This window comes from Sciurus carolinensis, chromosome 1, assembly GCF_902686445.1.
Source record: "Sciurus carolinensis chromosome 1, mSciCar1.2, whole genome shotgun sequence".
In the NCBI taxonomy this organism is placed as follows: domain Eukaryota; kingdom Metazoa; phylum Chordata; class Mammalia; order Rodentia; family Sciuridae; genus Sciurus; species Sciurus carolinensis.
Window position 1 is genome coordinate 133,890,947 of NC_062213.1, and position 26,953 is coordinate 133,917,899.

A 26,953-nucleotide genomic window follows, 5' to 3' on the forward strand; every position below is an offset into this window, starting at 1 on the left:
TAGGAAATAGAAAAAAAGAAATGGGAAGGATGACTAAAAGATACTGTGAGAGAAATAGATAAATTTAAAAATCAGTGCATGTGTCTATATGCACTGATTGTGCAGGTTTTGTGATTGTTCCTAACATATATTCCAAATAGATGTAGCAATAGGAGGAGAGAGCAGCTGCTAGAGTGAATCAGAAAAGCAGTGGGCAAAAGATGGAATGAAGGTAGACAAGAAATGAAATCCAAATTCCTATCAGATAATGAGCACGTCCTTGCACCCAGAGACATGAAAGATCAATGTGGACTTAGCAAGGCAAATGGTTTGATCTATAAGGGTATGCTATAGTAACTGGCACCAATGAGGGTAGGAAATTAGGACAATCCTAAAGGACTTTTATATGAGAATAAAAAAGTAAACTTGGTTGCAGAGATCATGTGTTCTGAAACTTTCCTAGGACAGCACCTTGAAACCATAGCACTCTGCATCATGAAATAGTGACGTGATAAAATAGAAGCAGTTTTATCTTGAAATTAGAAGTGATTCTTCCCAACAGAAATCTGACAATTAGAAATCAATATGAAAATCACAGTGCTATTCATACTTGTCAGTAACAAAGACCTATTGAAACCCACACATTCGAGTTTTTCTGATTCTGCCTTTAAGATTTGTTCACTAATGATTCATGTGTTCCACAGCACATAGCATTCACTGTCAGATAAGTCGCAGCGATTGCCAAAGGCTTAAGAGAATTGTGTGGAAGAAAACAAAATTGATTTTTTTAAGATCCTAGACATTGAATGATCACTAGGGTGCCAGTTAGCATACTTTGAGAACTACTGCAAAAGGTATGACAAGGCAAGTGAATTGGTTCCATGGTTGGATTTTTTTTAAATAAAGGTAAGAACCAATGTAGATGTGGGTCTTAAGCAAATCACATGCCCTGGTAGTGGAGGTGAAACATGGGGGCTCTTTAGCAGCAGGTAGTGCATAGAGCACAACATCTGAAGTTTGGAAGAAAACAAGCAAGTCTGGATCACTGGCCTGGATGATTCAGCAGTGATGAACCTAGGGATAGAATGGATATAAAATAAATCTGAGTATCTCTGAGACAGAGAGGAGGAGATATCTGGAAATAAGTGGAATTACAGTTCTAATGGTCAGGATCAGATTACAAGGGAAAATATCCTGGCAGGCATCAAAATGGTGACAGTAGCTGGACCCATGAAAGGGAATGAATTTTCTCAGGAAGACTTTTCTCAGAGAAGGGAGTAAAGGATTTGCAGGACATGCTACCTTAACATAGCAAAATGTTGTTATGTGTCTGAAATGTTTAGGAGCCTACCATCACCCTTCTTGTTGATGACCTCTGTCATTTAAACTTTTTCCCAGTCAAAAATCAGTTCAAACTGGGTGTGGTGGTGCACGCCTATAATCCCAGCAATGGGAACCTGAGGCAGGAGGATCATGAATTCAAAACCAGCCTCAGGAATTTAGCAAGGCCCGAAGCAACTTAGCAAGCCCTATCTCAAAATAAAAAATAAAAAGGACTGGGGATGTGGTACAGCAGTTAAGCACCCCAGGGTTCATTCCCTGGTACCAAAAAAGATGGGGGGACAGGGTGCTGTGGATATAGCTTAATGGCAGAGGGCCCAAGTTTAGTCCCCAGCACTAACAACAACAACAAAAGAAATCAGTCCATAATGAACAGTTATTTTGTAATTAACTCAGTTTAGCAATATTCATTTCAAAAGATTATTTTCAATGGTCTCAAATCTATTCTTTAAACCTATGAATTATAAGCCCTCAAGGGTAAAGTGCAACTGAGCATTGTTTCCTAAAAATATAAAAGACATATATTTTAACTCATTTATTTTTAGTTGTTATGACAGCCCACGAAGTTAAATGAAAAAAAATCAATCTATTATTATTTAGAAAGTGCAGTTTGTTTGTATTAAAACATAAGTATTCTACCATTACAGTGGTCTGTTACATGAAAGATGGAAAATGGTTATTGTTAGCACAAAAGGACCAAGCCGGGTACAAACTTCATGGATCAACATGCAGAGCCTTTATTCAGCAGTGAAACCATGCCTCTGATGGACCCACTTTGCTGATGGAAAATGAGCCCCTGGTCAAAGGAGGAATCTGTGCTTATATATGTTACACTGAGAAGTGACTTAATTATTGACAGAGCAGAGCATGTCAATATGGGCTCTCAGGAAACAGGCTGTGAGAATTTGAAATTTGTTTTTACTGGGACATATTTTTACTTGGGGAAGAATGGAGGGTCTGGGGTTAGCGTTCAACGCGCATATCTCTTTCCCTTCAGGGTCCCGTTGTACTATCACTGGGAAAGGATTTATTTGGGGAAGGATCAGTGCTTTGGCTTCCTCCCAGAGTCTTTTCATTTTAGGCTTGATGGATATCTCCTTCCCAGGGATTGTCTTTTCACTGGATGATGTTTGCTTTCCCCAGGACAATCCCTGGGATGGACATGTATTGGGAAAGAATGTATTGGGAAAGGATCAGTGTTATCAATGTGTTACCTTCTTCCTCACTCCCTCTTCCCAGGCACACTATTTTAGGGTTTGTCATTGTCCATATCTGACAGTTATCATATTAATTTGCAAAGTGGATAGTAGTTTTCTAATATAATAGGACTTTCTAACCATGCATCATGAAATTAGTATCTTCCTGTTACCACAGAGGCAGTTTTCCATGGAACAGCACCTTTTATCATGTCTCTAATCTTTATTTTACTTCTGTTAACTAATCTATGAATGACAGAGCTGCTTTGGCCAGATTAAACATTATTTGTCATAAATGAGAAATGCAATCTAGTTGACTTTCAGATGTAGCTGCAATCTAAACTTAAAAATATAATGAATATAGTTTTATAAAATCATCAGACCTGGAAAAGATTGTTTTAGTTTGTGTTTTTTTTTTCTTTTTTTCTTTTTTTAATAACTTATGCACATGAAAAGCTGTCCATGGTCATCTCTTGTCTGTCTGTTCACATTAACTTCTACGGCTTCTCAAATCTCTGAGATTGAGTGAACATTAACATCTGGATATTTTAACTTTAATTAAAGCTTATATATAATGGTAGAATTTGCTCTTATTGGATCAGATTCTTAGTTCAAATAATGTTTCTCAGTTAGTAAAATAACAGTTCAGTCAACAAAAGAAATCTCCCTACTGCCATTTATATGCTAATACACTGATATTTACAAAATTAGTATGAAACTCTTTATAAGCTGTTCAGCTAATCAGATCACTCCTTCAAAAAAGGTATCCACTTTTATATGACTAAAATAGTCATCAACAAATTACTGAGCTCTTCTTTTAAGTACTAGGGTTAGATTTTATATTTTTTGAAAGAGACCTCTGTATTATGTTTAAGTGAATAGTTTTGGTCCCTCTCAGATATAACTTATAGTAAGACATGTAAGAATTGTACTAGTTTCTCTGCTTGATTTCTATTTGCAAAAATTTATTGTTAAATATTCTTACTCATAAGCCTTCCTGATTTTTTAATGTATATTGTTGCTTTAAAGAAAGTGATATTCTGTTCTATGTGTTGTTTAGACTTTTCTCTGTTCAAATAGAAAAAAGTGAAGCATGTGTCAGGGTGCTCTTTAGGAATACTTTGGAAGAAATATCTCAAAACTTGAAGGGAAGTCGGGCACAGTGGTGCACATCTGTAATCCCAGCAGCTCAGGAGGCTGAGGCTGGAGTATCAAGAGTCCAAAGCCAGCCTCAGCAAAAGGGAGGCACTAAGCAACTCATGGAGACACTGTCTCTAAATAAAATACAAAATAGGGCTGGGGATGTGGCTCAGTGGTCAAGTGCCCTTGAATTCAATCCCTGGTACTAACCCCCGCACCAAAAAAAAAAAAAAAACTCGAAGGAATATAATTACTTTTGTGTTAGAATATTCCTTTTTCAGATGGACCTTCTAAATATTTTCCTCAGTTTGCCTTCTGGTTTTGTTATATTCCACAGAAAATACGTTCATAACTTTTATGATTTATATAGTGTTCCTACTGTCACAAATATTGGCAGATATTTCACAATGGGCTATACTTAGTTATGCATCATTTTAGAAATCTCTTTAACTACATTACATTTTAGTAGACACTTTTCTTACTTATGAGCAGATTAAGAAAGAAGAAACTCAGACCCGCCCCCCCAGAAATAAGCATTTATTTTCCCTTTGTATATGCCAATGCTTTAAGAATAAAACAAAACAAAATAAAACAAAAACTCCTGCTATCCCTCTACAGACAAGTGAAAAGGCTTGTGAGGTTGCATGTTAAGAACTTCACAACTAAATTAGTTGAGGAATTTAAAAATCAGTGTTGTAGGTAGCTTTTTCAGAAGATTTATGGAGGAGTAACTTACTTTATTAATGTCCAGCCAGATTCACAAACTCTTGTACTTCCAGACATTTGTTCCCTGCATTCCCTGAGCCCAAAGTACTTTCCCTCTCTTTTGCCTGGCTAAGACCCATGTGGTTGATCCAGTCTCAGCTTAGCCATCACTGGCTGTAGAAAGCCACCCTTATCCTTGTGTAACACTCCATTCCTATGCTCATCCAGCCCTTCTCAAACTGTTAAGTTTTATGATGTGTCTTATCCCTGCTCTCTGATAGACATTATTAAGGTTTTTGAATATAGGTGCTGTGTCTTACTCCTCTTCGTTTCCCCTGAACCTAACTTAGTCCTTGGCCCCTGGTAGTTAATTGCTAGTACATATCTGAGGGCTGAATGAGTAAGTGAATGAATGACTTTTGAAGATTTTATCAACTTGAAAACTTTTGCACAGTTGATTCTCATTATAAATTCTTTATTTGTAAATTCACCCAGTCCCTCAAATATATTTGCCACCTCAAAATTGATACTCATGGCACTTCATTCAAAGAAGGACCAGAAATTTGACTCACCGTACATACACATTCCCAGTTGAAGTTGAACAAGGTGATACTCTTCTTGTTTTAGCTCAGCTATAAGCAAGCCTCCATTCACGGTGATTTTGCTCTTTAAAATCCCCCAAAAGGATAGTGCTAAAATGCTGGCTAGTGTTCCTAAGCACAAAAAGGCTGTCATGTGCCTTTCAGAGAAAATGTGTGTACTCAATAAACTTCCCTCAGGGACAGCTTCTATTGTGGTTGGTGCTGGAGATATTAGAGGGTGAAGATAAAGGGTACAGAGCTTCTTTTGCGGTGGAAAAAATGTTCTAAAATTTTTTGTAGTAATGGTTGCACTAGTCTGTAGGTATACCAAAAACGACTGGATTGTACACTTTAAGTGGGTGAATTATATGATATAGGATTTATCTCTCAATCTTTGAGACATAAGCAAAACACATACACATAGATTAATGGGCCTGCCCTCAGGGTTTCTGATTCAGTGGTGTGGAATGAAGCCAAACAAATTCCTTCTTTACAAGTCCCCAGTGATGCTGACATTGCTGGTGTGGGCCACATTTTAAGAACCATTGCTCTAGGAAACTTAGAGAAACCGACTCAGAAAATGAACAGAATGAAAGGGGGGTTGTGCAATAATCAAGACTCGACCCCAACTGAAACCGTGCCACAGGATCATTGTGTTCAATGTACAGCTACTTCTCACATTGTGACGCTGCCACTTGGCCTGGCCCAGATTGCTGCCTGCTGATATCCCTGCCACTCCTGCCCATGGGAATAATTTTGCCACTTTAAATTATTAAATCTATTTACATGTTATTTTGGTACAGCATTGTGATATTCTAAAGCATTGCAACATTTTCAGCTGAGTTTGGACTTAGATTTGCATTATCTGAAAAAAAAAAAAACTATTGACATAACTATATTAACTACCCTGTAATTTAATACATTTATTTTCATTGAATTTATGTGCCTTTGTTGTTTTTAGATTATATTAAATGTAAATTGATTGGAAAGCAGTTATTTAACCTTTTTTTTTTTTTTCCCCAGCCACGTTTCCAGGTATGTGGGAGAGAACAGTAACAATTGGAAGTGCTGGGAAAACTTTCAGTGTGACCGGTTGGAAGGTAAGAGGAATAAGAATTTAACGGTGTAGCCCATGGTAGAGCATGTGCTTAGCATGTGAGAGGCCCTGGGTTTGATGCCAAGCACCCCCAGATTTGTTTTAGTTCCTTAAAAATAGGCATGTATTTACCTTTTGTAGTGTTTTGTGTGTTAAATGCAAATATACTCAGTTTACACAAGTTTTTATACTTAATCATCTTTTGCTTATTGATTTATTCAACTTTGATGTTGAGCTTCATTCTTTTTTGGTACCAGGGATTAAACCGAGGGGCGCATAGCCATGGAGCACATCCCCAGTCCTTTTTATGTTTTATTTTGAGACAGGGTCTTGCTAAATTGCTTAGGACCTCGCTAAGTGGCTGAGGTTGGCTTTGAACTTTTAATCCTCCTGCCTCAGTCTTCAGAGCTACTGGGATTATAAAAATGCTCCACCGTGCCCAACTTTGAGCTTCTTACTGAGATCTAATAACTTCTTTAAAAGTAAGAAAAATTAGGTAATTTTTCTGTTTTATAAGTGATCAACTGATGACACTTTTTCTTTGCAAAGGATGTTCAGCATAAAAGAAGAAAAATAATAATGGCTAATACTTTGGCATTTACATATACCAGACTCTAAAGTGTTTTACATGTACTAATTCTTTTCATTCTTATAACATTATAAGGTGGATTATGATTATTATTTCTGTTTTACAGATGGTAAAATAAAACACAGAAAAGTTAAATTTCTTGCCTGAGGTTATACTGCTGATAAATTCAAGCTAGGGCAGATAGTCTGGCTTCAGAATCCATGCACTTAACCACTATACTGTTTATTAAAAAATAAATTTATCCAGTTGAAACTCTTCTTTTCCAGCCTCACCCCTACTGAACATGGCTAAGATGCAAGGAGCATCAAAAGGAGACCTTGGGAATCAAAGGCTTTGATGTTTTGATGATGTGAGAATCCTTTAGGCCCTCCTTCAGAGTTACTTGTGTCTATAATTCAAACAAGCTTTCCCACTGGAAATACCAGAAGTCACAAATTAGAAGAGGGAGGAAAGGCTAACAGTGACTGTAGGCTTTGTTTACCTTCCAAAGGCAGAGCTCAGTGATGAAGGCATGGCTTAGTGACTCCATTTGGAAACTCACACAAAAAGGATGGTGTTGAAATGCTTTTAAGTATGAATACTGGCCTACTTTCATGGTGTGAACATTTCTTTTTTTTTTTTTTTTAATCTATTTATTCTGTGTATGTGTGTGCACACACATACAATATCAGGGATGAAACTCTGGTGCTCTACCACTGAGCTACATCACCAGCCCTATTTTGGAGCTGGGGGCAGAAGGTCTCAGGAAGTCGCTGAGGCTGGCTTTGAACTTGTCATCCTTCTGCCTTAGCCTCCTGAGCTGCTGGGATTTCCAGGCATGCACCACCATGCCTGACTTTAATATGAACATTTCTGAATTGCCTGTATTTAACAATTGCATTAACTCCTCTCTCCAATTTGATAGATACTATTAGACAAATTTTTGAAATCTGCTTTTATTTTTCCCTTTCCCAGCTTGGCTGGACCATTGGTCCCAATCATTTGATAAAACATTTACAGACGGTTCAACAAAACACTGTTTACACTTGTGCAACTCCTCTACAGGTAGGTGTTGGGGCAACAGAGGGTTGAAGCATGGATCATTGGTGCAGGTGTCACTTTTATGTGCATATTTGAGTTGACTTTGTTCTTCCCTTCAGGTCCTTCCTAAGTAGGGTCTTCTAAAATAATCTGGGAATCTAGGAGCAGATGCATATTCATTGTAATGAGGCGAGCTTTTTTTTGTTTTATTTCTTTTATACATCAGGTTTTAGCTTTGAACGCACGTGCATTGCTATGGGGAATACAAAGTACTACCAACGCTCTGAAGGATGGTGGTAGCACTCAGCAAAATTACAGATGTACTAGCCCTACAAACAGCAATCTGTCTTCTGAGGATTTACCCCAGTGCTATCATCTGCATATGCAAGATAGGAATGAATGTGGCTATTTATTGCAGATGATTGGGGGTAGTCCGTTACCCATCTATAGACAGGTGGTTAAGTAAACCATAATTTATCCAAATACCAAAATATTGTATGACTTTATTAGTTTCTTCTTGCTGCTGTAACAAATTACCACAAATCTAGTGACCTCAAACAGCACAAATTTGTTATCTTATGTGTCAGAAGCTGGAAATGGATCTTACCAGGGCTAAGCTGCAGGTGTCAACATTGCTGCGTTCCCTCCCCTAGTGCTAGGGAAGAATCAGTTCCTTGCCTTTTCTAGCTTCTCAGGTTGCCTGCATTCCTTGGCCCACGGTCACATCCCTCCAACCTCCACTTTTTGTCAACACATAACTCTGTGACTCTTAACTCTTCTACCTCCTCTTTCCCTCAAAAGGACCTGTGTTTACAGTAGCCCTGTTGGATACTCTCCTCATTCCTTAATTTAAATCACACCTGTGAAGTTCTTTTACCAAGCAAGATGACATATTTACAGGTTATGAGTTTGGAGATACAAGCATCTTTGGGGGTCATTATTCCATCTACTTCAATAGCTATTTAAAAGAAAGGAAAAAAAGAAAGGGAATAGGAAACTTTATAAGTACTGATAAGGAAAGTTTTCCAGAATATATTATGTATGAAGCAAAAATTTTTAAAAAGTAAGGTACACATATATTTATGCTACATTTTGTATATGAAGAGAAGGGGGACTTCTTATGTTTTCTTGAAGGAACTCTGGAAGGATCCTAAGAAACTAGGAAAAGTGGCTATTTGTGAGGTCAAGAGAAGTGGGTGAAATTAGTAGATAGGGACGGTAGGTTCCAGAACTTTTAATGTATTTTATTTCTATTTTTTGTGTTTTTTATTTACAGAAACAGATCTATTTATCATTTTGTGAATAACAAAATGTGGAAAAAAAATGTTCTATTTCTAGAGGGCAGTTAAAGGACCAAAGACTAAAGTGCAATGGCTTCACTGAACTGACAGGTTTTTTTTGTTGTTTTTTTTTTTTGCATTGTTTCAAAAAAAATACCTACTTAACAGGAAAAAAGTTTCATTGAAATTCTTTTTTATTTCTCTTTTCTTTTACTTATTACTTTTTCTTTTATTTTCTTCCTTTAAAAAAAAAAAAAAAGTAATACCATGATAAAGGCCAGTTCTAGTATTTGGATTCATTTGATACTTGCAGTTGAACCCAGGGGCTCTTTACCACTGAGCTCCATCCCCAGTTCTTTTATATCTTGAGACAGGGTCTCACCGAATTGCAGAGGCTGACCTTGAACTTGTGATCTTCCTCCCTCAGCTTCCTAAGTAGTTGAGATTATAGGAATGTACCACTATGCCCATTTTTATTATATATCAAACTCATATTATCCTTTTCATAAATCCATTCAGTTATGCAACAACTATTTTCTGAGTATTGGAGTTAGAGCAGACAACATTTCCTGCACTTGTGGAGCATGCCACCTAATGAGGGACACAAATAATACACAAATATTTTTAAAATGTAATGTATCAAAGGTTGATAGATGCAAAGAAAAAAAAATGAAGCAGAGCAGAGAAGAAACATAAAGTGCCAAGGGAGGAATATACAATGTTATATATGGTAATCTTGTGAGCCTCACTAAAAAAACATTTAAGCAACAAACTGAAGGATGTTTAGCAGTCACATGGTTACCCAGAGAAGAACCCTGTGGATTGAGAGAACAGCAAATATAAATGCCCTGTGGCAGACCACCTGACTGGCAGTTTGTATCTGTGACCAGAATAGAGGCTGGGATGAGATGATCAGGGAGAAGAGTAGAAGGAGGTAAGACCAGAGGGATAACTGGGAGTCAGATCAAGCTGAGCAGTGTCACTCTTAGGACTAAGTGACATAGGCAGCCACAGGAGAGTTTTGAACACAGTAGTGACATGTTCTGGCTTATGTCACCAAGGGGATCTGGTGCTTTATTGAGTGAGAAAGCCTTTCCAGAAATTCAGGAGAGAAGTGCCAGTGGATTCAACTAATAAAGGGATGGGAGACTTGGCAAAAAGTGATTGCATTCTGAATTTTGAAGTTAAACTAACAGTATTTGTCAATGGATTACTTATGGATATTGAGAAAAAGAGAGGAGTCCAGGATAATGCTGCAGTTAGGATGCTTATGCCTCTGCACTCTGAGTTTTCTAGGGCAATATCTTCTACAGAGAATGAATAAGTTTCTAAGAAAAAGATAGAGCTGAGAATCTCAGGCATCTTTTTCTGAATCACCTTATTCTCCATTTCAGCTTGGTGTCCTATTTTTCACTCAGCCATGTTTGGAAACTGGCCCCTGGTTTCTTGATACTGCAGAATTATTCATTCTATTCTATTTTTGCCACGAAGCCTGCTCTATGGTCTTATCTCTTGTCATGTGTGTCTTTTGCTGCTGTTCATCCACACTGAACTTTTCACAGTTCTTCCAACAAAACAAATTATATCCTGCCTTTTTCATGTATTTGTTTTCTCCTCTCTACCCCAATCCCTTTCAGAGTACACTAATTGGAAACTCTATAAAGCAAGGATTATGTCTTGTTAATTGTTTTTTCCTAACTCTTATCTGAATTCCAGGCTTAATATTTATATATCATCAGTACATATTTACTGAGTGAATGAATTTAGCTTTTAGTTCTTGACACCTTTTACTTTTGGTTCATTTCCTTAAATTTTGACTGCTTTGCTTCCTGTTCACAGAATGACATTTATTTCTTTATGTATTTTCCTCCCTAACTTATCTGCATATACTGGGTCCAGAGCCCAATACATAGTAGGCATATAAATGAAGTTTGACCATTTACTATTCAACACAGAATACTAAAATACAAAAATAAACTTTATGAACTGAGAAAACAATTGACTACTCTGCTCTTTTCTTCTCTCTTAGCTATTCCAGTTCTTTCTTTGCCTGGATCTCCTTGTTGGTTCCAATACCATCATTTCTAAGCCATCCCTTTTCACTTTGCCTACTGAGCTTCTGCTCTTCTGCACATCCAAGATCTTTGTTCTTTTTGCACATCTTGATTTTGACCTGTTTACTTGTTCCTGGCCTGTTGCCCTCCTCAGGCACTGCCTGATCCTTTACATCTTAGTCTGTTCAGGCTGCTATAACAAAGGACCATGAACCGGGTGACTTATCAACTAAAGAAATTTATTTCTTACAGTTCTGGGACTGGGAAGTGCCAGATCCAGGCACTGGCAGATTCCGTGTTAGATGAGGGCCTTTTTCCTCACGGATGTCACTTTTTCACTGTGTCCTCTCATGGTGGGAGGGGGAGTTAGCTCCCTTTTACAAGGACACTAATACAATTCCTGGGGGCTCTGTGCTCTTGATTTAATCACCTCCCAGAGGCCCCACCTCCTCATACCATCACCTGAGGGATTAGGATTTCAACATATGGATTTAAGAGACATAAACACTGCCCATTGCATTTAACATTAACTTGTTTCTTGACACAGCTTCTCCTCCTGGTTCTCCTGACTTGCTTAGAGAGAGGTAGAGGAGTTTCCCACCCACTCCAGAAACTCATCGCCGATCCTTATTTCATTTAGACTGCCTTCCAGGGTTATCAGCGATTACAGCGGGATTTGCACCCTATGGGGTGTGGGGAGTACATGTCCTCCTTGACACAGTGGGTCAGCTCTCAGTGCTCCCAGTGATAGGGAAACCTGACTGCTTTATCATTTCCCTGGTCAGTTTTTAGACTTAGATTTGGCAAATTATTCTGCAGCTCATCTCAATCTTAATGATTTTTTTTTTAACCAAATAAACCATCTTTAGCTAATACATCTTTTCCAATTTGGATTTTCATGATTCATTCTGAGTATGTCACATTACATTTAATCATTGTTTTATAACTGATTCCTCCACATAGATTCACTGGAATTTCCTGAATGATCATTTTGCTAATAATCAGATGATCTTTATTTATTATACCAATAAATTGAGCAATAACTAACATTACCATATTTCCTCTCCACATTTTCAACCTTAACATACAGGAAGCCTTGGCTCAAGCTTTTTGGATTGACATCAAGCGCATGGATGACCCAGAGTGTTACTTTAATTCTTTGCCAAAAGAATTAGAAGTAAAAAGAGATCGGATGGTGCATTTACTTGAAAGTGTTGGCCTGAAACCCATAGTTCCTGATGGGGGATACTTCATCATAGCCAATGTGTCTTCACTGGGTTTGTAAAGGTTTTCATTACTTCAATTAAACAGAAACTTATGTTTGAAATTATAGTAGAATTATGCAGAAAAGATTGGGGTCAAAACCATAGCAGCATTTTATTCATAGAAAAAGATGGATTTTCACAATGTGAACTTTTATGATTATCTTTATTTTTAGAACTTTTAGCTGAAATGTGACTGTTGCCAATGGTAGTATTAGGTGGAGTCAGTGTTGCTGGAGGTATTCTATTAAACGTAGAATTTGTTCTCATCCTGTTCTGGCATGTAATTTAAAACACCAATGTATGAACGAATATAGGTACCCTGTGTTCATTTAAACAACATTTTCATTTCCTTTTTGCTTAACATAAAAATTCTCGATAATTTTGTGTCTAAAAAAGAACATTATTTACTTAAAGCTGATAGATGTAATTCTCATAAACCATCAACAAATCTCGAAATTAAAAACATGATGTTTTAGATATAACTTACTTTTCTTTAAAAAATACTACGAACAATAATAAACTGACAGAAATTTATTTACAGAAATTACAGCTATTCTAAATTTAGTTTTATTTTAAAATTTAGTTACAAAAATACTGTATGCCACTGAACTTGAAAAACTGAAGTTTTTTTATTTATTCCAAATTTTAGAAAACTGGAGAAAGTAAAAGAAATCTTCAATTTTATGACAAAACAATGATTATATTTTTAAATTTATTTTCCTCAGGCAGGAATTATTTTCTAATATACAAATATGTGACAATACCAGTTTCTACATCTTGTAATGGTTCACTCTCACGTTTGGGGAGCAAGGTGTCTTGGTTTTCCTATGCTTTGTACTTGAGGTCTATCTCTGGAGAGTGACTGTAAATCCTGGTGGGGCAGCAGGAGAAGTGGACATGGGTATTTGCACTGTCCTAGAACCTTCCTTATCCTGGTGAGTGGCCCCATTGCTTCAGTGTCTGACCCTGGAAGCTTGTTTATACTAACAGACAGCCCTGTGGCTCTTGTCTGACCTGTGCTCAGTTTATTCCTAGCAAGATAGCCACTTTCTAGGAGAGGTCTTTTCAGAAGAAAAATTCAGTTTGGCTCTTTTGGTCAAGTAGGACACAGCAGAGGCAGAATAATAAAACATATGAATTGAAGAATCCATGCATTACTTACAGATCCCAGAAAGAAGAGGCTAGCCCTCCCAGGAGAGATCACAGGAAGTACTGGCCCTCTGGGAAATGCATGCTCAACCTGTGGGTAGAGAACCAGAGAGAGAAGGAAGGACCTGTAGACCAAAGCCCTTTTTTTTTTTTTTTTTTTTTTGCTTTTTGTGGTATTGGGGATTAAAACTAGGGACTCTCTACCTCTTAGCTACATCTCTGACCCCCACAACCCTTCGTTTTAAATTTTAGTTTGAGATAGGGTCTCACTGAGGCTGGCCTTGAACTTGCAATCTCCTGCCTCAGCCTCCAGAACAGCTGAGGTTACAATGGTACACCACTGCACCCTATGGGCCAAAGTCGTATTGAGGATGCAGAGCATTACCCAGGAAGGTTCCTTACACAGTAGGTGATTTAGAGGGAGTTTAGTGGGAGGTTAGTAGGTGTATAGAGGGAGCAGATACAAGCTGGATAGAGTTACACTTCAACTGAGAGGTTGTCAGTGTGTGGATCTTTGTAGTTCATGGCGGGGGCAGGGGCAGTCATGAGGGCAAATTAACTGGGTTGTACCTGACTTTCCACAGGGAAATGGTCAGCAGGAGGTGATTACATAAAGAAAATATCTTGAGAGGAACAGAGGAGGCAAAGTAGAAACTTTGAGGGTGCTGAAATCTTGCTTCTGATGTGAGAATGTCCAACTTATGTTCCAAACAGATACTGAGGTAACATGAAAGTATAAGAATTCACTACATAAGGTCTGACTCAACTGAAGCAAGTTTGTCTTTCCATACATTTCTTCATTTGTTGCAAGAGAATAAGAGGCTATGGCAAGCAGAGATTCTTGTGGTCCTATTGCCAGAGAGCTGTACTTGGCAGGTTCCCAGGCTCCATACTTACATAAAACCCTTTCAGATGTTCTGTACTCCAAGGTTTAGAAAGCAATCCTATATTGGGTCTAAACAGGCAACTTGTTTTATGGGATGATAAAAAAAAAATAGCTCAGTTTTCATCATTTATATTTTTGCCTTTGAATCAGAAATCCACAAGATTCTTCACCTGAATTATTTTATTTACAAGAAAATGATTATACTTCATATGTTTCCAAAAGGAATTTGAGCCTACTCACATTAAAAGTCTTGTACATAGTAATGTGGGAGTAGAAAACACTATATATAAATCAAAAATCATGCCATGTAGGAGGTCAAGGAAACCAATATTTCAGTCCCCAGGATTCATATGGTATTATGATTAGCATTAACTTGAGACTTTCATGGCAGAAAAGACAAATTGAAAAATGGAGTTGATTACAGCCTTCTTGGTTAAAGGAAACTTTACAGCTTCTTAGATAAGAATTGTTCTTATCTGGATCCAAATTTTTCCAGATAATAAATTCTAAAAAGGATTTATCACACTGTGACATTAATTATCAAAAAAGGACAATGATGGAATTCGGATTATTGCACCAAACTTTTAATTAGTTTCCCATGCTTTCCTCAGTCAATTCATCTAGCATGCAACACTGATTTAGGTCTTAGATCTTGAACTAGTGTAGTTAAAATAAGCTTTGGGATAGAGAACCTTCCTAGACGATGGGATGTGGGTGGGGGTGGGGCTTCCTTCTTTATGGTCCTCCACCCATACATAAAGAAAACTCCTCCTATACATAAAGAAAACTTTGTTTTATTTTATGCTTTTAATTACTTTGATTAATTTGCAGTGTGTATTAATAATACAAATGAGAATTCTACATCTATGGTAGACTTTTTCTAATTTTCCTTTTTCTTTATTTGTTAAGCATTCTAGAACCAATCTGAGTATTACTTTGAAATAACATATGGGTAGGAAAAAAGAATAAAGACAATACATCTTTATGTAGAAAAAAATTGCAGTGTGTAAATTCTTCATATACTACAGGTTGGTGCTATGCTTTGCTAAATGTAAAACAAAAACCTTCATTTGATGACAAACAAGGGACAAAAGTAAACCATAATATTTATAAACATAGTAAATATTTTGCTTTACAATTAACAACAATTGTTAACTGGTTAATATTTATTGAGCATTTACGATATAGTAGGTATTGTATTAAGAGTTTTACAAATATCACATTTTCAAGAGGTTATGAGATTTGTGCTATCATGTCCCCACTGATAGATAAGAAAGATAGAGAATCAAAGCAGGGCATGGTGGCCCACACTCTGTAATGTGAGTAACTTGGGAGGCTGAGGCAGAAGAATTGCAAGTTCAAGGCCAGCCTCAACAATTTAGTGAGAACCTAAGCAACTTAGTGAGACTCTGTCTCAAAATAAAAAAGACTGGGGATGTGACTTAGTGGTTAAGTGCCCCAGTGCTCAATCCCTGGCATTCCCTCCCCACCCACCCCACCCCTCACCAAAAAACGAGAGAGACAGAGAATCAAATTAATTTACTAAATTTTATCAACTAATAAGTAACAGAGGGGCTGGGGTTGTGGCTCACTGGTATAGCACTTGCTAGCATATGTGAGGCACTGGGTTTGATCCTCAGCACCACATAAAATAAAAAAATGAAATAAAGGTATTATGTCAAAAAAATAAGTAAACAGACTGTTTTCTGGACCTTGAGGTTCACATCCTAACCAATGTGCTTCATCCTAGAGTTTAAAATGGGAATTTCCTGCACTTATTCCTATTCCCATGGATAATGGTCCTAGGTACCTTTGTACCTCAAATACACTACTACTGTGCACTTACCACATGAAGTTTTCACATAATTTACAATTAAATTCTAGCTTTTTTTCAAGCTGTCATTTTTGTTAGTGCCAAAGTTGCATTAAACACCCACACACATATATCTTGAAATAGCACTTTAACTTCCTCATTCATAGAAGACTGTAAGCATCTCTCAAAAATATGACAACTAAATGAGATCAAGCATCATGCTTAGTGAATAGTAAGTGCTCAATAAATTGTAGTATATTATCAGTGTTATATGATGACTTTACAGTTTTCTTAAAGCAGTGGGCAAACTGGAGAGAAAAATAAGATAGAAGCAGGTTAAGACCTGGAAAAAAAACACAAGTGAAGCTTTCTTCAATGACAAAATTTTTACATAGTCGATTTGAAAAGATTCAGTATTATTAGTAAATAAGAGAAGTAAAATAGCTGCCTTGATTTATTTTGAGCAATATATAGATAACAGTACACATCAACATTAGTTATTTTGGGGTATTCCAGGAAATCTAACAGTATAAGTCAATAAATTTGAAATAATAGGAAATGTATTATTTTAGCCAAAACTGAATGTCAGAGAAATATCCTGCCCAGACTTTAAAGCAAGATTGATGAAAGTGATAAGAATAGGGATGCATATTCAAAGATTTTTTTCCCCAAATTTAAAATTTTTAAAACAGCCTACTATATGGAAACAAGAGATAAACAATAAGCATAGTATTTGGAAGATCTAAACAGACATTTTCTGTTTATAAACAATAATATGTACTGATTCAACAAACATGGTTTTCAAAATGTATATGCTGGTCACTAACCTGAGTGTTGGGGAAACAACAGATTTAAAAAATGGACAGTTACTCTCATGGAACTTAAAATCTATTGGGAGGTATAAATATTGCTTATGAATATAGAGATAGCTGTTATTTCCTTGGTAATTATCATGGAGTCTTATTTCTAGATAGAAAGGCAACACTCCTCTTTCCTTCCCCTGTCCTATGTAGTCCTATCCTAACAGCTGCATGTGTTGAGAAGTGTGGTTAGGTGCACATGTGGAGTGCTGCTGTAAAGTCATTCCTCACTTTGCACCTCACCAGCATATTCTGTAATTATCCTCTGAGAAAGTTCTAAGCTACACCTATTTAAATCAGAAAAAAATTTCGAATCTTGACAGACTTAAGTGAAATCCATGTTGTTTTAGATGCTGACCTCTCTGATATGAAGAATGATGAGCCTTATGACTATAAATTTGTGAAGTGGATGACTAAAAATAAGGTATGTTTATTGGCCTCTAGAACATCGTGTCATATTTGATACATAATTAGAAAGGAAACTTGCTAACATACTTTGAAAATTATTTACTATAGTTTTGTTACATGTTATTCTACTCATGGCTTGCTGGGGGATTTTTAGAACATTCTTATTTTTAGAAATTGTGAATATTCAGAAGCATGTATTTATTTCTAAAGCCCATGATCTCAAAATTAATATTTGAAATGTAAGTAGTTTTCCCACTGGATCATCCTCTTTCTTTTTCAGAAATTATCAGCCATTCCTGTTTCAGCATTCTGTAACTCAGAAACTAAACCACAGTTTGAAAAGTTTGTGAGATTTTGCTTCATTAAAGTAAGTTCCCTGTTATATCCAAAAACACATTTATAATATCTTTCCTTAGAATTTATAACACATTTTTCTTCTGTTGCTACAAATTATAGGTTCACATGCAGTTTTTACATTTTAACTGGTTGCCATGAAATTAACTGTGTATTAGACTCAGCCTACTTTGAGGGAAGGCAACATAATCCAGAAAACTTATCTATAATATAACAATGCCCAGCCTACAATAAAAAAGACATGTGAAAACACAAAAAAATGACCCATAATTTCTTAAAAAGTATTCAAAGTATGTTCAGGAAAATTAAAGGAAAATATAGTCATAGGAGTGCTCAGAGGAATTTAGAACTAAAAAAAAAAAGAGACAAATGAAAATTTAGGAACTTAAAAGTGTAATACCTAATCTGAAACATTCATAGGGCTTAACAAAGGATTGAAAATATCAGGGAAAAGAAAAAAAAAAGGTCAACTTATATACTAGAAATAGATTCAGTCTTTAAAAGAAAAGGAAAAGTATTTTAAAAATAAGCAGAATCTCAAATGCATGAGGTAGTATCAAGTTATAATATAAATGCCCTTGGTACCCAATGAAGAAGAAATATGGCAGAAAAAATATTTTAGGAAGTAATGGCCAAGCTAAGCTCAGTGGCAATGCCTATAATCTCAGCTAAGATAGGAGGATCCCAAGTTTGTGACCAGTCTCTGCAATTTAGTAAGACTGTCTCAAAATTTTAAAAATAAATAAAACAGGTTGAGGATATAGTATAGTGGTAGAGTGTCCCTGGTTCAATCTTCAATATGGAGAAAAAAGAAGAAGAAATCACAGCTAGATTTTTCCCATTTTGGTGAAAAGCAACTTAAAGATCTCAAAAGTTCACTGAACGTATATAGCAAGATTAAAAAACTAAAATGAACTGAAAAAAACCTACGCATATCATGATTAAACTGCTGAAAATCTATCAGCCTCACAGTCTATATCCAGGAAAATGTCCTTCAAGAATGAAAATGAAGGGCATTCCTGAAAATGAAGGCTGAGACCTGTACTAAAAGCTTCTGAAGGTATCATTCCTGTTTTTAAGATGTTACTGCGCTGGTCTTCGTGGTGCATGCCTGTAATCCAAGCAGCTAGGGAAGCTAAGGCAGGAAGATTGCAAGATGAAAGTCAACCTCAGCAATTTAGTGAGGCCCTACGCAACTTAGTGAGACCCTATCTCAAAATTAAAAAGAAAAAAAAATTGAAAGGACTGGGCTGGGGATGTTAGTCAGTGGCTAAGTGCCCCTGGGCTCAATCCCTGGTACCGGAAAAAAAAAAAAAAAAAAAAGATGTTACTGTTACTGAAAATAGCCTTACTGAGATCAAGGCACTCTATATCAACTGACTCTGCCATAATCCTAATCAGGATAATGTAAACATTGTTTTTCACCTCTAGAGATAACCTATAAACAAACTAAGGAAGACCTATTCAGAGTAGAATCTTAGCAATCTAACAGTGTAAATATCCAGTTGATTGTAATGAAGAAGAAAAAGTAAGGCTATTAATATTATCTTACAGTGGCTCTAGTAACAGGTACAAGTACTCCTTCACTTAACAGTGGGATCACATCTGGATAAACACAATTGAAAATATATATGTCAAAAATGCATTTAAGGGCTCAGGTTGTGGCTCAGTGGTAGAGAACTTGCCTAGCATGTGTGAGGCACTGGATTCAATTCTCAGCACCCCATATAAATAAATGAATAAAATAAAGGTCCATTAACAACTCAAAAAATTATTTTTAAAAAATGCATTTAATACAACTAACCTACTGAACCTCATAGCTTAGCAACACAGTACACTGGAGCACCAGTTGTTCAGCTTCATGAACACGTGGCTAACTGGGAACTATAGCTTATTGCTACTGCCCCAGACCTAGAGAGAGTATCTTACCACTTATCACTAGCCAGGGAAAAGATCAGAATTCAACATCTGATTTCTCCTGAATGCCTACCACTTTTGCACCATCGTAAAGTCAAAAAAATCCATCATAACTCGGACCCAATTTATAAGTTTATTATTTGAGTCTATAACTGGAAAAAAATAGTACAAAACTTCAGTTTTAAAATGGCAAACACAAGACTTTTCCTGTTCTCTTTTGGAAAGTATTCAAAAACAGCCAGCAAAATGGTAAACTAATTGAGATTCCCCACTGTGTGAGAAAGGGTTACCAAATACAGTGAAAGTAATGTCAGAGAGAAGATGGGTAGCGAGGATCCTGCTTCTACATCTGCAGATTGTAGGCAAAGCCAGCAGGTACGGAACAGCAGACACCCTGGCAGTTGAGCCTCTAGATTTGTGGATGAAACAGATAAAAAGTATATGGTCATGTCATCTAAACTGGAAGGCAGGGTAGAAAGGAGATCCTGGTTAGGCTGTAGATTTCCTTTTTTAGCCAAGTCATAGCTGCCAAAATTATGTTGATTCAATGTCAAGGAAATACATTAAATTAGGGACAACCATTTAATTAGTTGGGAAGAAATGAAGTCTGAAAGAACTTCCCCTTACAGAATTCTACCTCAATTGTATTAAACTTTGCTGTGAGCCAGTGTTTTCTAGTGCTGTCCCTGCTCCTCCCTACAAAACTGCAAATACATCTTCAAATCAGACAGAGGCAGAGGATAACCCCGTTGTTATGCAGAAACACAGAAACAGTGTGTGCATGTGCTGGGAGTGAGAGCTTACAAAGGGAATTCAGTAAAAAGTGATTAATAATCCAAAAGGTCCCGCTATGAATCTTTTAAAAGGATACTATAAGGAAAAGAGAAAGGCACAAGGAAAAACAAATGTCAGACCATTCACTGGAAAAATGTTGACATGGAACAAATAAAATTTGTGACATTTGAAACTCTAAACTTTTAAAACAATAGATTAATGCAGAGAATTTTAAAGTTCAGGGAAGATAGGATAAGATAATATAAGAAGATGAAATGATACTTGTCAGAGCTCAGGCAAGAAACCGAAGGGAAAATAAAGTTACTGGAAATTATGGGTGGCACTGGGAACACCACAAAGGACACTAAAACTCTATGGGCACATTAAGGATTGAGAAAAACAAGGAAATGGAAATGGAAAGAAACAAAGAATTTCACAATGTTAGAAAAAGCATGGAAGTGGAAGAAAAAAATGAAATATGTAGAGTCTCCGAAAAAAAACAAAGGTAGACTAAATGGAACCCAAAAAGAATGTTATAGCTTTGTTTTCAGAATGTTTTCCATTAAAAAAAAAATGAAAGAGAAAGAAAACACAAATTTGAAGATTAAAGAAAGTGCCTGGTCTCAGGAAAATCTAGGACATAATGAGTGACATGGGGCATGCCTTATTTGATACATTGAACTTCGAAGATAAAGAAATAATTCTTTGGGCCTCCAGAAGAAGTCAGCAAGGCCTCCTAGAGGGCCAGAGAGGAGGATCCCTGTAAATGGAAACCCTCTACACCAGCATCTGATACTGGAAGAGAGTGCAGCAATAGTTGGAAGTCCTTAGAGAAAAACGACGAAAACATGCCAAGAAAATGGAAATCTAAAGAAAACAGGTTGAATTCAGAGTTGATAAAAGTAAGGTAGAAAACAGCACTTTACAATGTTATGAGTAAAATCCTCAGTAGCTGTCAAACTTCTGAAAGAAAGGACACTCAGCTTTTCTCATAACAAGAGAAATTAAAATTAGAACTGCATGAAATTCTACTAATGTATTAGATTGGCAGCAATTAAAACTTTTCATAATACACTTGCCACACCTTAAGAGTAGGAGTATAATTTGTAAAATCTCTACAGTATTTATTTCAAATGTTTCCATCCAAATACAAATTCATATACCCTTTGACCCAGCAATACTACTTCTAGGGTTGTTTTTCTGTGGATTGTCTTGAACATTTTGACTCATTTTCTTGGATTTTCAGTGAAGCATTGTTTGTAATAGCAAAAGATTACAAGCAACCAAAATATTCACCAGTGGGGGCTGTTTGAATAAATTACAACATATTAACATCAAGAAAAGAATGATAGAGCACAAGCAAGGAGCAGAACAATTTGTTCAGAACACTATTATCTATTTAAAAGGAAAAGATAGGTGCTTATAAATGCCTGAGATATCTTTTGAAACACATACAATAAAATCTCAACATTGCCTCTGCAGAGGAGAACTGAGTGACTGAAGGAGATAGGTAGGAGGCTGACTTACTTTAAAAACATTTTGAAAATGCAAGTGTGAAGAACTTTTTTTTTAACCATTTCTGATAAATCATTAACTTACTTACGATGTCCCCTCACCCCAGATACTTTATCGTATATTTCCCATAAACAAGAGCATTTTCCAAAGCCACAATATAACCCTCAACATCATGATGTTAACATTGATATATTACTACCCCATCTAAGCCTCACATCTAATATATGTTTCATTAATTTTCCTAATAAGGTCCTTTTTATAACAAAGAAGTAAATCCAGGCCAGAATTGTGATCTTTTCAGGCCAGAACTATTCATTGCATTTAGTTGTCATCTTTCCTTCAAACCGGAATAGTTCCTCAGTTTTCTTTGACTTTCATGATCTTGATATATATTTTTTAAATTTTGGCCAATTATTTTGAAGGAAGTCCCTCAATTTAAGTCTGATATTTCTCTATGATTAAATGTGGGCTGTTTACTTTTTAAGTAAACCACAAGTGGTGTTTTTGTTGCAACAGATGGCACATAATTGTTCTGTTATTATTACTGGGGTTAACTTTAATCACTTAAGATGGTTTTTCCCCACCTTGTTTACTGTAAAGTTATACCTTTTCCATTAAAAAAAATGTTAAGTATTTTATGGTAAGGTACTTTGAGATATTCCATATCTCATCCAACAATTTATTCAGTTTATCTGTTTAGTGATAACCCATAGCTTTCAGTTTTATTCAGTGGGCTATAATGGCTATAATTTATCACCATTATTGTTACTATTACTACCCTACTACTACTACTACCCTTGGATATTTTGATACTCATTTTTCCCAGAGTTGGCCACTAGGAGCTCCTTTAAACTGGCTTCTGTTTCTCTTGACACGTCTCCATCATATTTGAGTATCTTCTTACTCTCTGGCCTCACAAGATGTACTAGTTTATCTTACCATTATCTACCACAATCTGGAGTCAACCATTTCCAAGGAGGCCTGGTTCCTTTAAGTGCAAAGGGTGTTTAAAAACCAAGATCTGAACATTAAGAATGTCACTGCCGTTGGGGTGTTGCTGATTCCAGACCCTCCCCCCCAATGGACAGAGGTAGGGAATATGTGAGTTTATACACATACATACATACACATTTATGCATAACACCCGAAGGGGATTGGTTTCAGAACCCCCACAGATTCCAAAATTCACAGATGTTCAAGTCTCTTAGGTAAATAGTATAGTATTTGCACATAACAAATACATATCCTCCTGTATACTTTAAATCATCCCTAGATTATTTGTAATCTAATATAATATAAATGCCATGAAAATAGTTCTTGTACTGTATTGTTTAGCAAATAATGACAAGAAAAAGCTATACATGTTCAGTATAAAAGTAATTTCTTTTTAAAAAAAAGTAATTTTTTTTCAAATATTTTCAATCAGCATTTGGTTGAGTTGCAGAACAAGTGGATATGGAGGGCCAACTGCATGCATACCTATCTAATATGTTAAAAGCCACAACGGGGTTTATTCCAGTTTTCTCCCTTCCCAACAGCTATTCCCATTATTTAATTACTTTATTAAGCAATACCTCTGTATGTGATCATTCTCCTATTGTTACTACTTTCCCCCAATCTCCAAATCTCTGAGTGGATGCCCTTTACCCCACTCAGGCTATTTCTATCAAGCTGCTGTCACCTTCCCCATGTGCTCATCATTCTCACCCTACCTTTGTGTCCATACCCCATGCTGACCTGCTCTGTCACCCTACTGCAGAAGTGCCCTCCACTAGGTCTCCAAACACTCCGCACCACACCCCTCTGTCACTCACTGCATGGGAACCTCCCCGCCCCTTTCTGGGCTCTGACAGGCATGCTGTGTGCCTCCCTGACCCTATCCAGAGCACAGAACCCTGCATGGAGGCCTCCACCTCACAGATGCATCACTTGCACTCTGACACTCTGTTTCAGGTTATTGCCACCACTGCTTCTGCCCACCTTTTGTCACCCAATTGGTCACCCTGCTCATTCCACTCGCTGCAACATCCTGCACTAGGCTGCCCAGGACCCTGGTCTCCACACATGAACTTCCAGTGCACCCAGTCCTACCTATTAGTCATACCGAATCATTCTAGTAGGAGGGAAGAGAAAGAAAAAGAAGTTAAAAAAAAAAAAAAAAAACAGAAGAGGAAAACCCAAAGCTGGATTTTTGCTGCTTACCCTTTAATTTTATGTTATCGCACACATAACCTATTCAAGAACTGATCAGATTATTTTCCAATAATCATAGCTGAAATTTTGATAGAAAAAGGCAAAGTCATATTTATAATTAACTAAATTTTTTTGGTTAATTATCATGAAAAATACATTAAGTTCACAAAGAAATAGAATCATAAGCTTATTATTTAGATTTTGTTGGTAAGCATTAGAACTAAACTCAGATGTTGCTTGCTGCAAAGGATTCTCTTGATCGGGAGGAATTAATAAGGAAAAATGGGGAGAGGGAGCAGACTGCTATTAATTTTCAATATAAGTTCTCTACTCTTTGATTTAATTCTATAATTATAATTAATTTAACTGTTTTCCTTTGGGGGGGTTCTGCATTTATATTTTAACTTTGAAGATTTTTCTTCACCTAAGATCAGTTATTCACTAAAATCTTCATTTTGTGCTATATGGTTCATATCTTTTCTATTTAAATCTTATTCATCTTGAATTTATGTTGGTATGTAATGATTGTAATCATTTCATTAATTTACAGAAAGACAGCACACTGGATGCTGCTGAGGAAATCATCAAGGCATGGAATAAACCGAAGTCTTGATGTGTACAGACTGTGCTGAGGGTTCCACTACATGGCCTAGTATGAACTTGTTACTCAGGGCTGCCCCCTGCTGTGTATTGAAAAACAAATATTTCAATACAAATGAATTTAAATAAATATTTTCATTGTTTTCCAAAGTTAAGCTCATTGCTAACAGTATTAAGGAGATCTAACATTTTTTTAGTTGGATTGTATTAAAACAGCTTTTATCATTTTATGAGAGTCAACCCAACATAGTGGATGAGAACTGGGAGATACTTTACCTGCTAAACCTCTGTTTCATTTTCCTCATTAAAAAAGAGGAGTAGAAATAGCATCAGCTTCACATGGGGATTGTTTGTGAAGATTGATGGCCTAATCTATGTAAAACCTGGTAAACAAGCTCTTGTAACAGTAGCCAATTTTATTTCTCCATTGTGTAAAAACTCCTAGCCAGTTACACCCCTCTGTCCCATATCATTATGCACCTGACATTCTCTACCTTTCATTTACCAATGCCCTAGAACTTTGCTCTATTCCAAGTACTGCATCATTTGGGGTGGCTTTGTGGACAAGCTAGGTTTTCTGCATATTGACCTCTTCACCTCTGGTCATATTCACCTCCACTCCACTTCAGCCACCCACTCCTTTGGGCACACCTTGAGGCTTTCACCATTCAGAGATATTTCAACTTTGAGATAATAAGTTCATCATCTATAACTACCTATCCTTCCAGCTCATGTTTGTGTGCTTATGTATATTCTCTCTCTCTCTGTGTCTCTTTCTGTGTCTCTCTCTCTCTCTCTCTCTCTCTCTCTTTCTCTCTCTCTCTCTCTCTCTCATTTCTTTAAACTTACTACAATTTCAAATCCACCATTTCTCAAAAAATGATCCATGCCCTTCTTACATAAAAGTCAACCAGGATGTGTATTACAAATAGATTCTGGTGCTCACCTCAGACTTAGTGAATGATAATTTCAGGATCTGGTCCTTCCAGATCTGCTTCTTACAAAGGTTAAAGTTTGATAATCACTGCTAAAATCCATAGAAACTTCCATTTTATTCCTAGTGGTGCTCTTTTAATCTCTACTCCCTTCCTTGCCTAGCTTAGATTTCATTGTTCATCACTTTAGCCAAAATACTTTTGCTGCTTTGAATTATTGCCCCATTGTTCTGACTTACTTACCTGGTCAAAGAAAAACTAAATAACCCTGAGGTTGAAGTTCCATGCCTGCACCTGGGATGTTGAGCACTACTGAGGCAAATTGCACAATTGGGCAAGTTCTAGCAACCATGAATTCATGTCATTAACCTAAACTAGACATAATTCTGTGCTCTTGCAATGAGCTCTCTCTACCTGTTACCACAGCAGCAATTCCTAATATTCCCCCATTCTTCATAATTAAAAAAAAAAAAACTAACCTCCCTGTCCTCCTACCTTAAAGCCTACCACCAACCAGCACAATCCCAATGTAGCACATGACCTCATCTGTGTTTGTTGGGGGGTGGGGGATGGAACAGGAAATGGAAAAACAAAGTACAGAACAGCACTTCCTCATGGGGTCCAATCAGTAACTCTGATTTATCTGCATCAGCACCCAGTCTTTTTTTTTTTTTTTTTTTTTTTTTTTTTTTGCAGTACTGGGGATCGAATTCAGGCCCTCGTGCTTGCAAGGCAAGCACTCTACTAGCTGAGCTATCTCCCCAGCCAGCACCCAGCCTTTGATCATTCCCTCCAGTTATAAAGTTATCCCTTGGTCTGTCTGGGACAGATAGGTTGAGGATGGCAGTAGAGTGGGGAGACTTAGTTAAAAATTGCCAGACCTAGATGTCAAGAGGGAGACTCAGAAACCCAGAAACCAACTATTGCATAACAATACATATCCCATGGAAAATTTTTAGCCTGTCCACCCTTGCTGAGGACTTGATGAAATTTTTACCAGGCTTTAAACCTCCATTTTGCAACCCTGGACTTATTTAGTGCTAATCCCACCACCTGTGCTCTGGATTCCATTTCTTCTCACATTCTCAGACAACTGGTCCAATCCATTCTCTTATATCCTTATCTTCTATGACTCCCACAGAAAAGGGGTATGTCCAGATTGCTCCCATCTTAGAAAATCCTTTTTAGGATTCTACTGACTACCCTATTATTTCTTCCTCTTCAGGGATGAATTCCTTCCTTGCTTCTTTCTCTCTTTACTCTCTCCCTCTCTCCCTCTCTTTCTTCCTCTTCTGCAAGTATT

General features: G+C 36.8%; 1 protein-coding gene across 6 annotated transcripts in view; it reads left to right on the top strand.

The window, feature by feature from the left end:
* Positions 1-26,296, top strand: part of Kyat3 (kynurenine aminotransferase 3) — a 52,209-nt gene extending 25,913 nt beyond the window's left edge. For 5 of the 6 annotated variants that reach the window (XM_047541092.1, XM_047541067.1, XM_047541099.1 and 2 more), the window contains 6 exons: positions 5,966-6,042; positions 7,582-7,671; positions 12,072-12,258; positions 17,305-17,378; positions 17,643-17,729; positions 24,666-26,293. In XM_047541092.1, the coding sequence (XP_047397048.1) occupies positions 5,966-6,042; positions 7,582-7,671; positions 12,072-12,258; positions 17,305-17,378; positions 17,643-17,729; positions 24,666-24,728 (578 nt within the window). In that variant the 3' untranslated portion in view covers positions 24,729-26,293. Of the gene's footprint in view, positions 1-5,965; positions 6,043-7,581; positions 7,672-12,071; positions 12,259-17,304; positions 17,379-17,642; positions 17,730-24,665 lie in introns of all 6 variants that reach the window. The other variant, XM_047541082.1, reaches the window with a different exon arrangement.
* Positions 26,297-26,953: the final 657 nt, after the last annotated feature.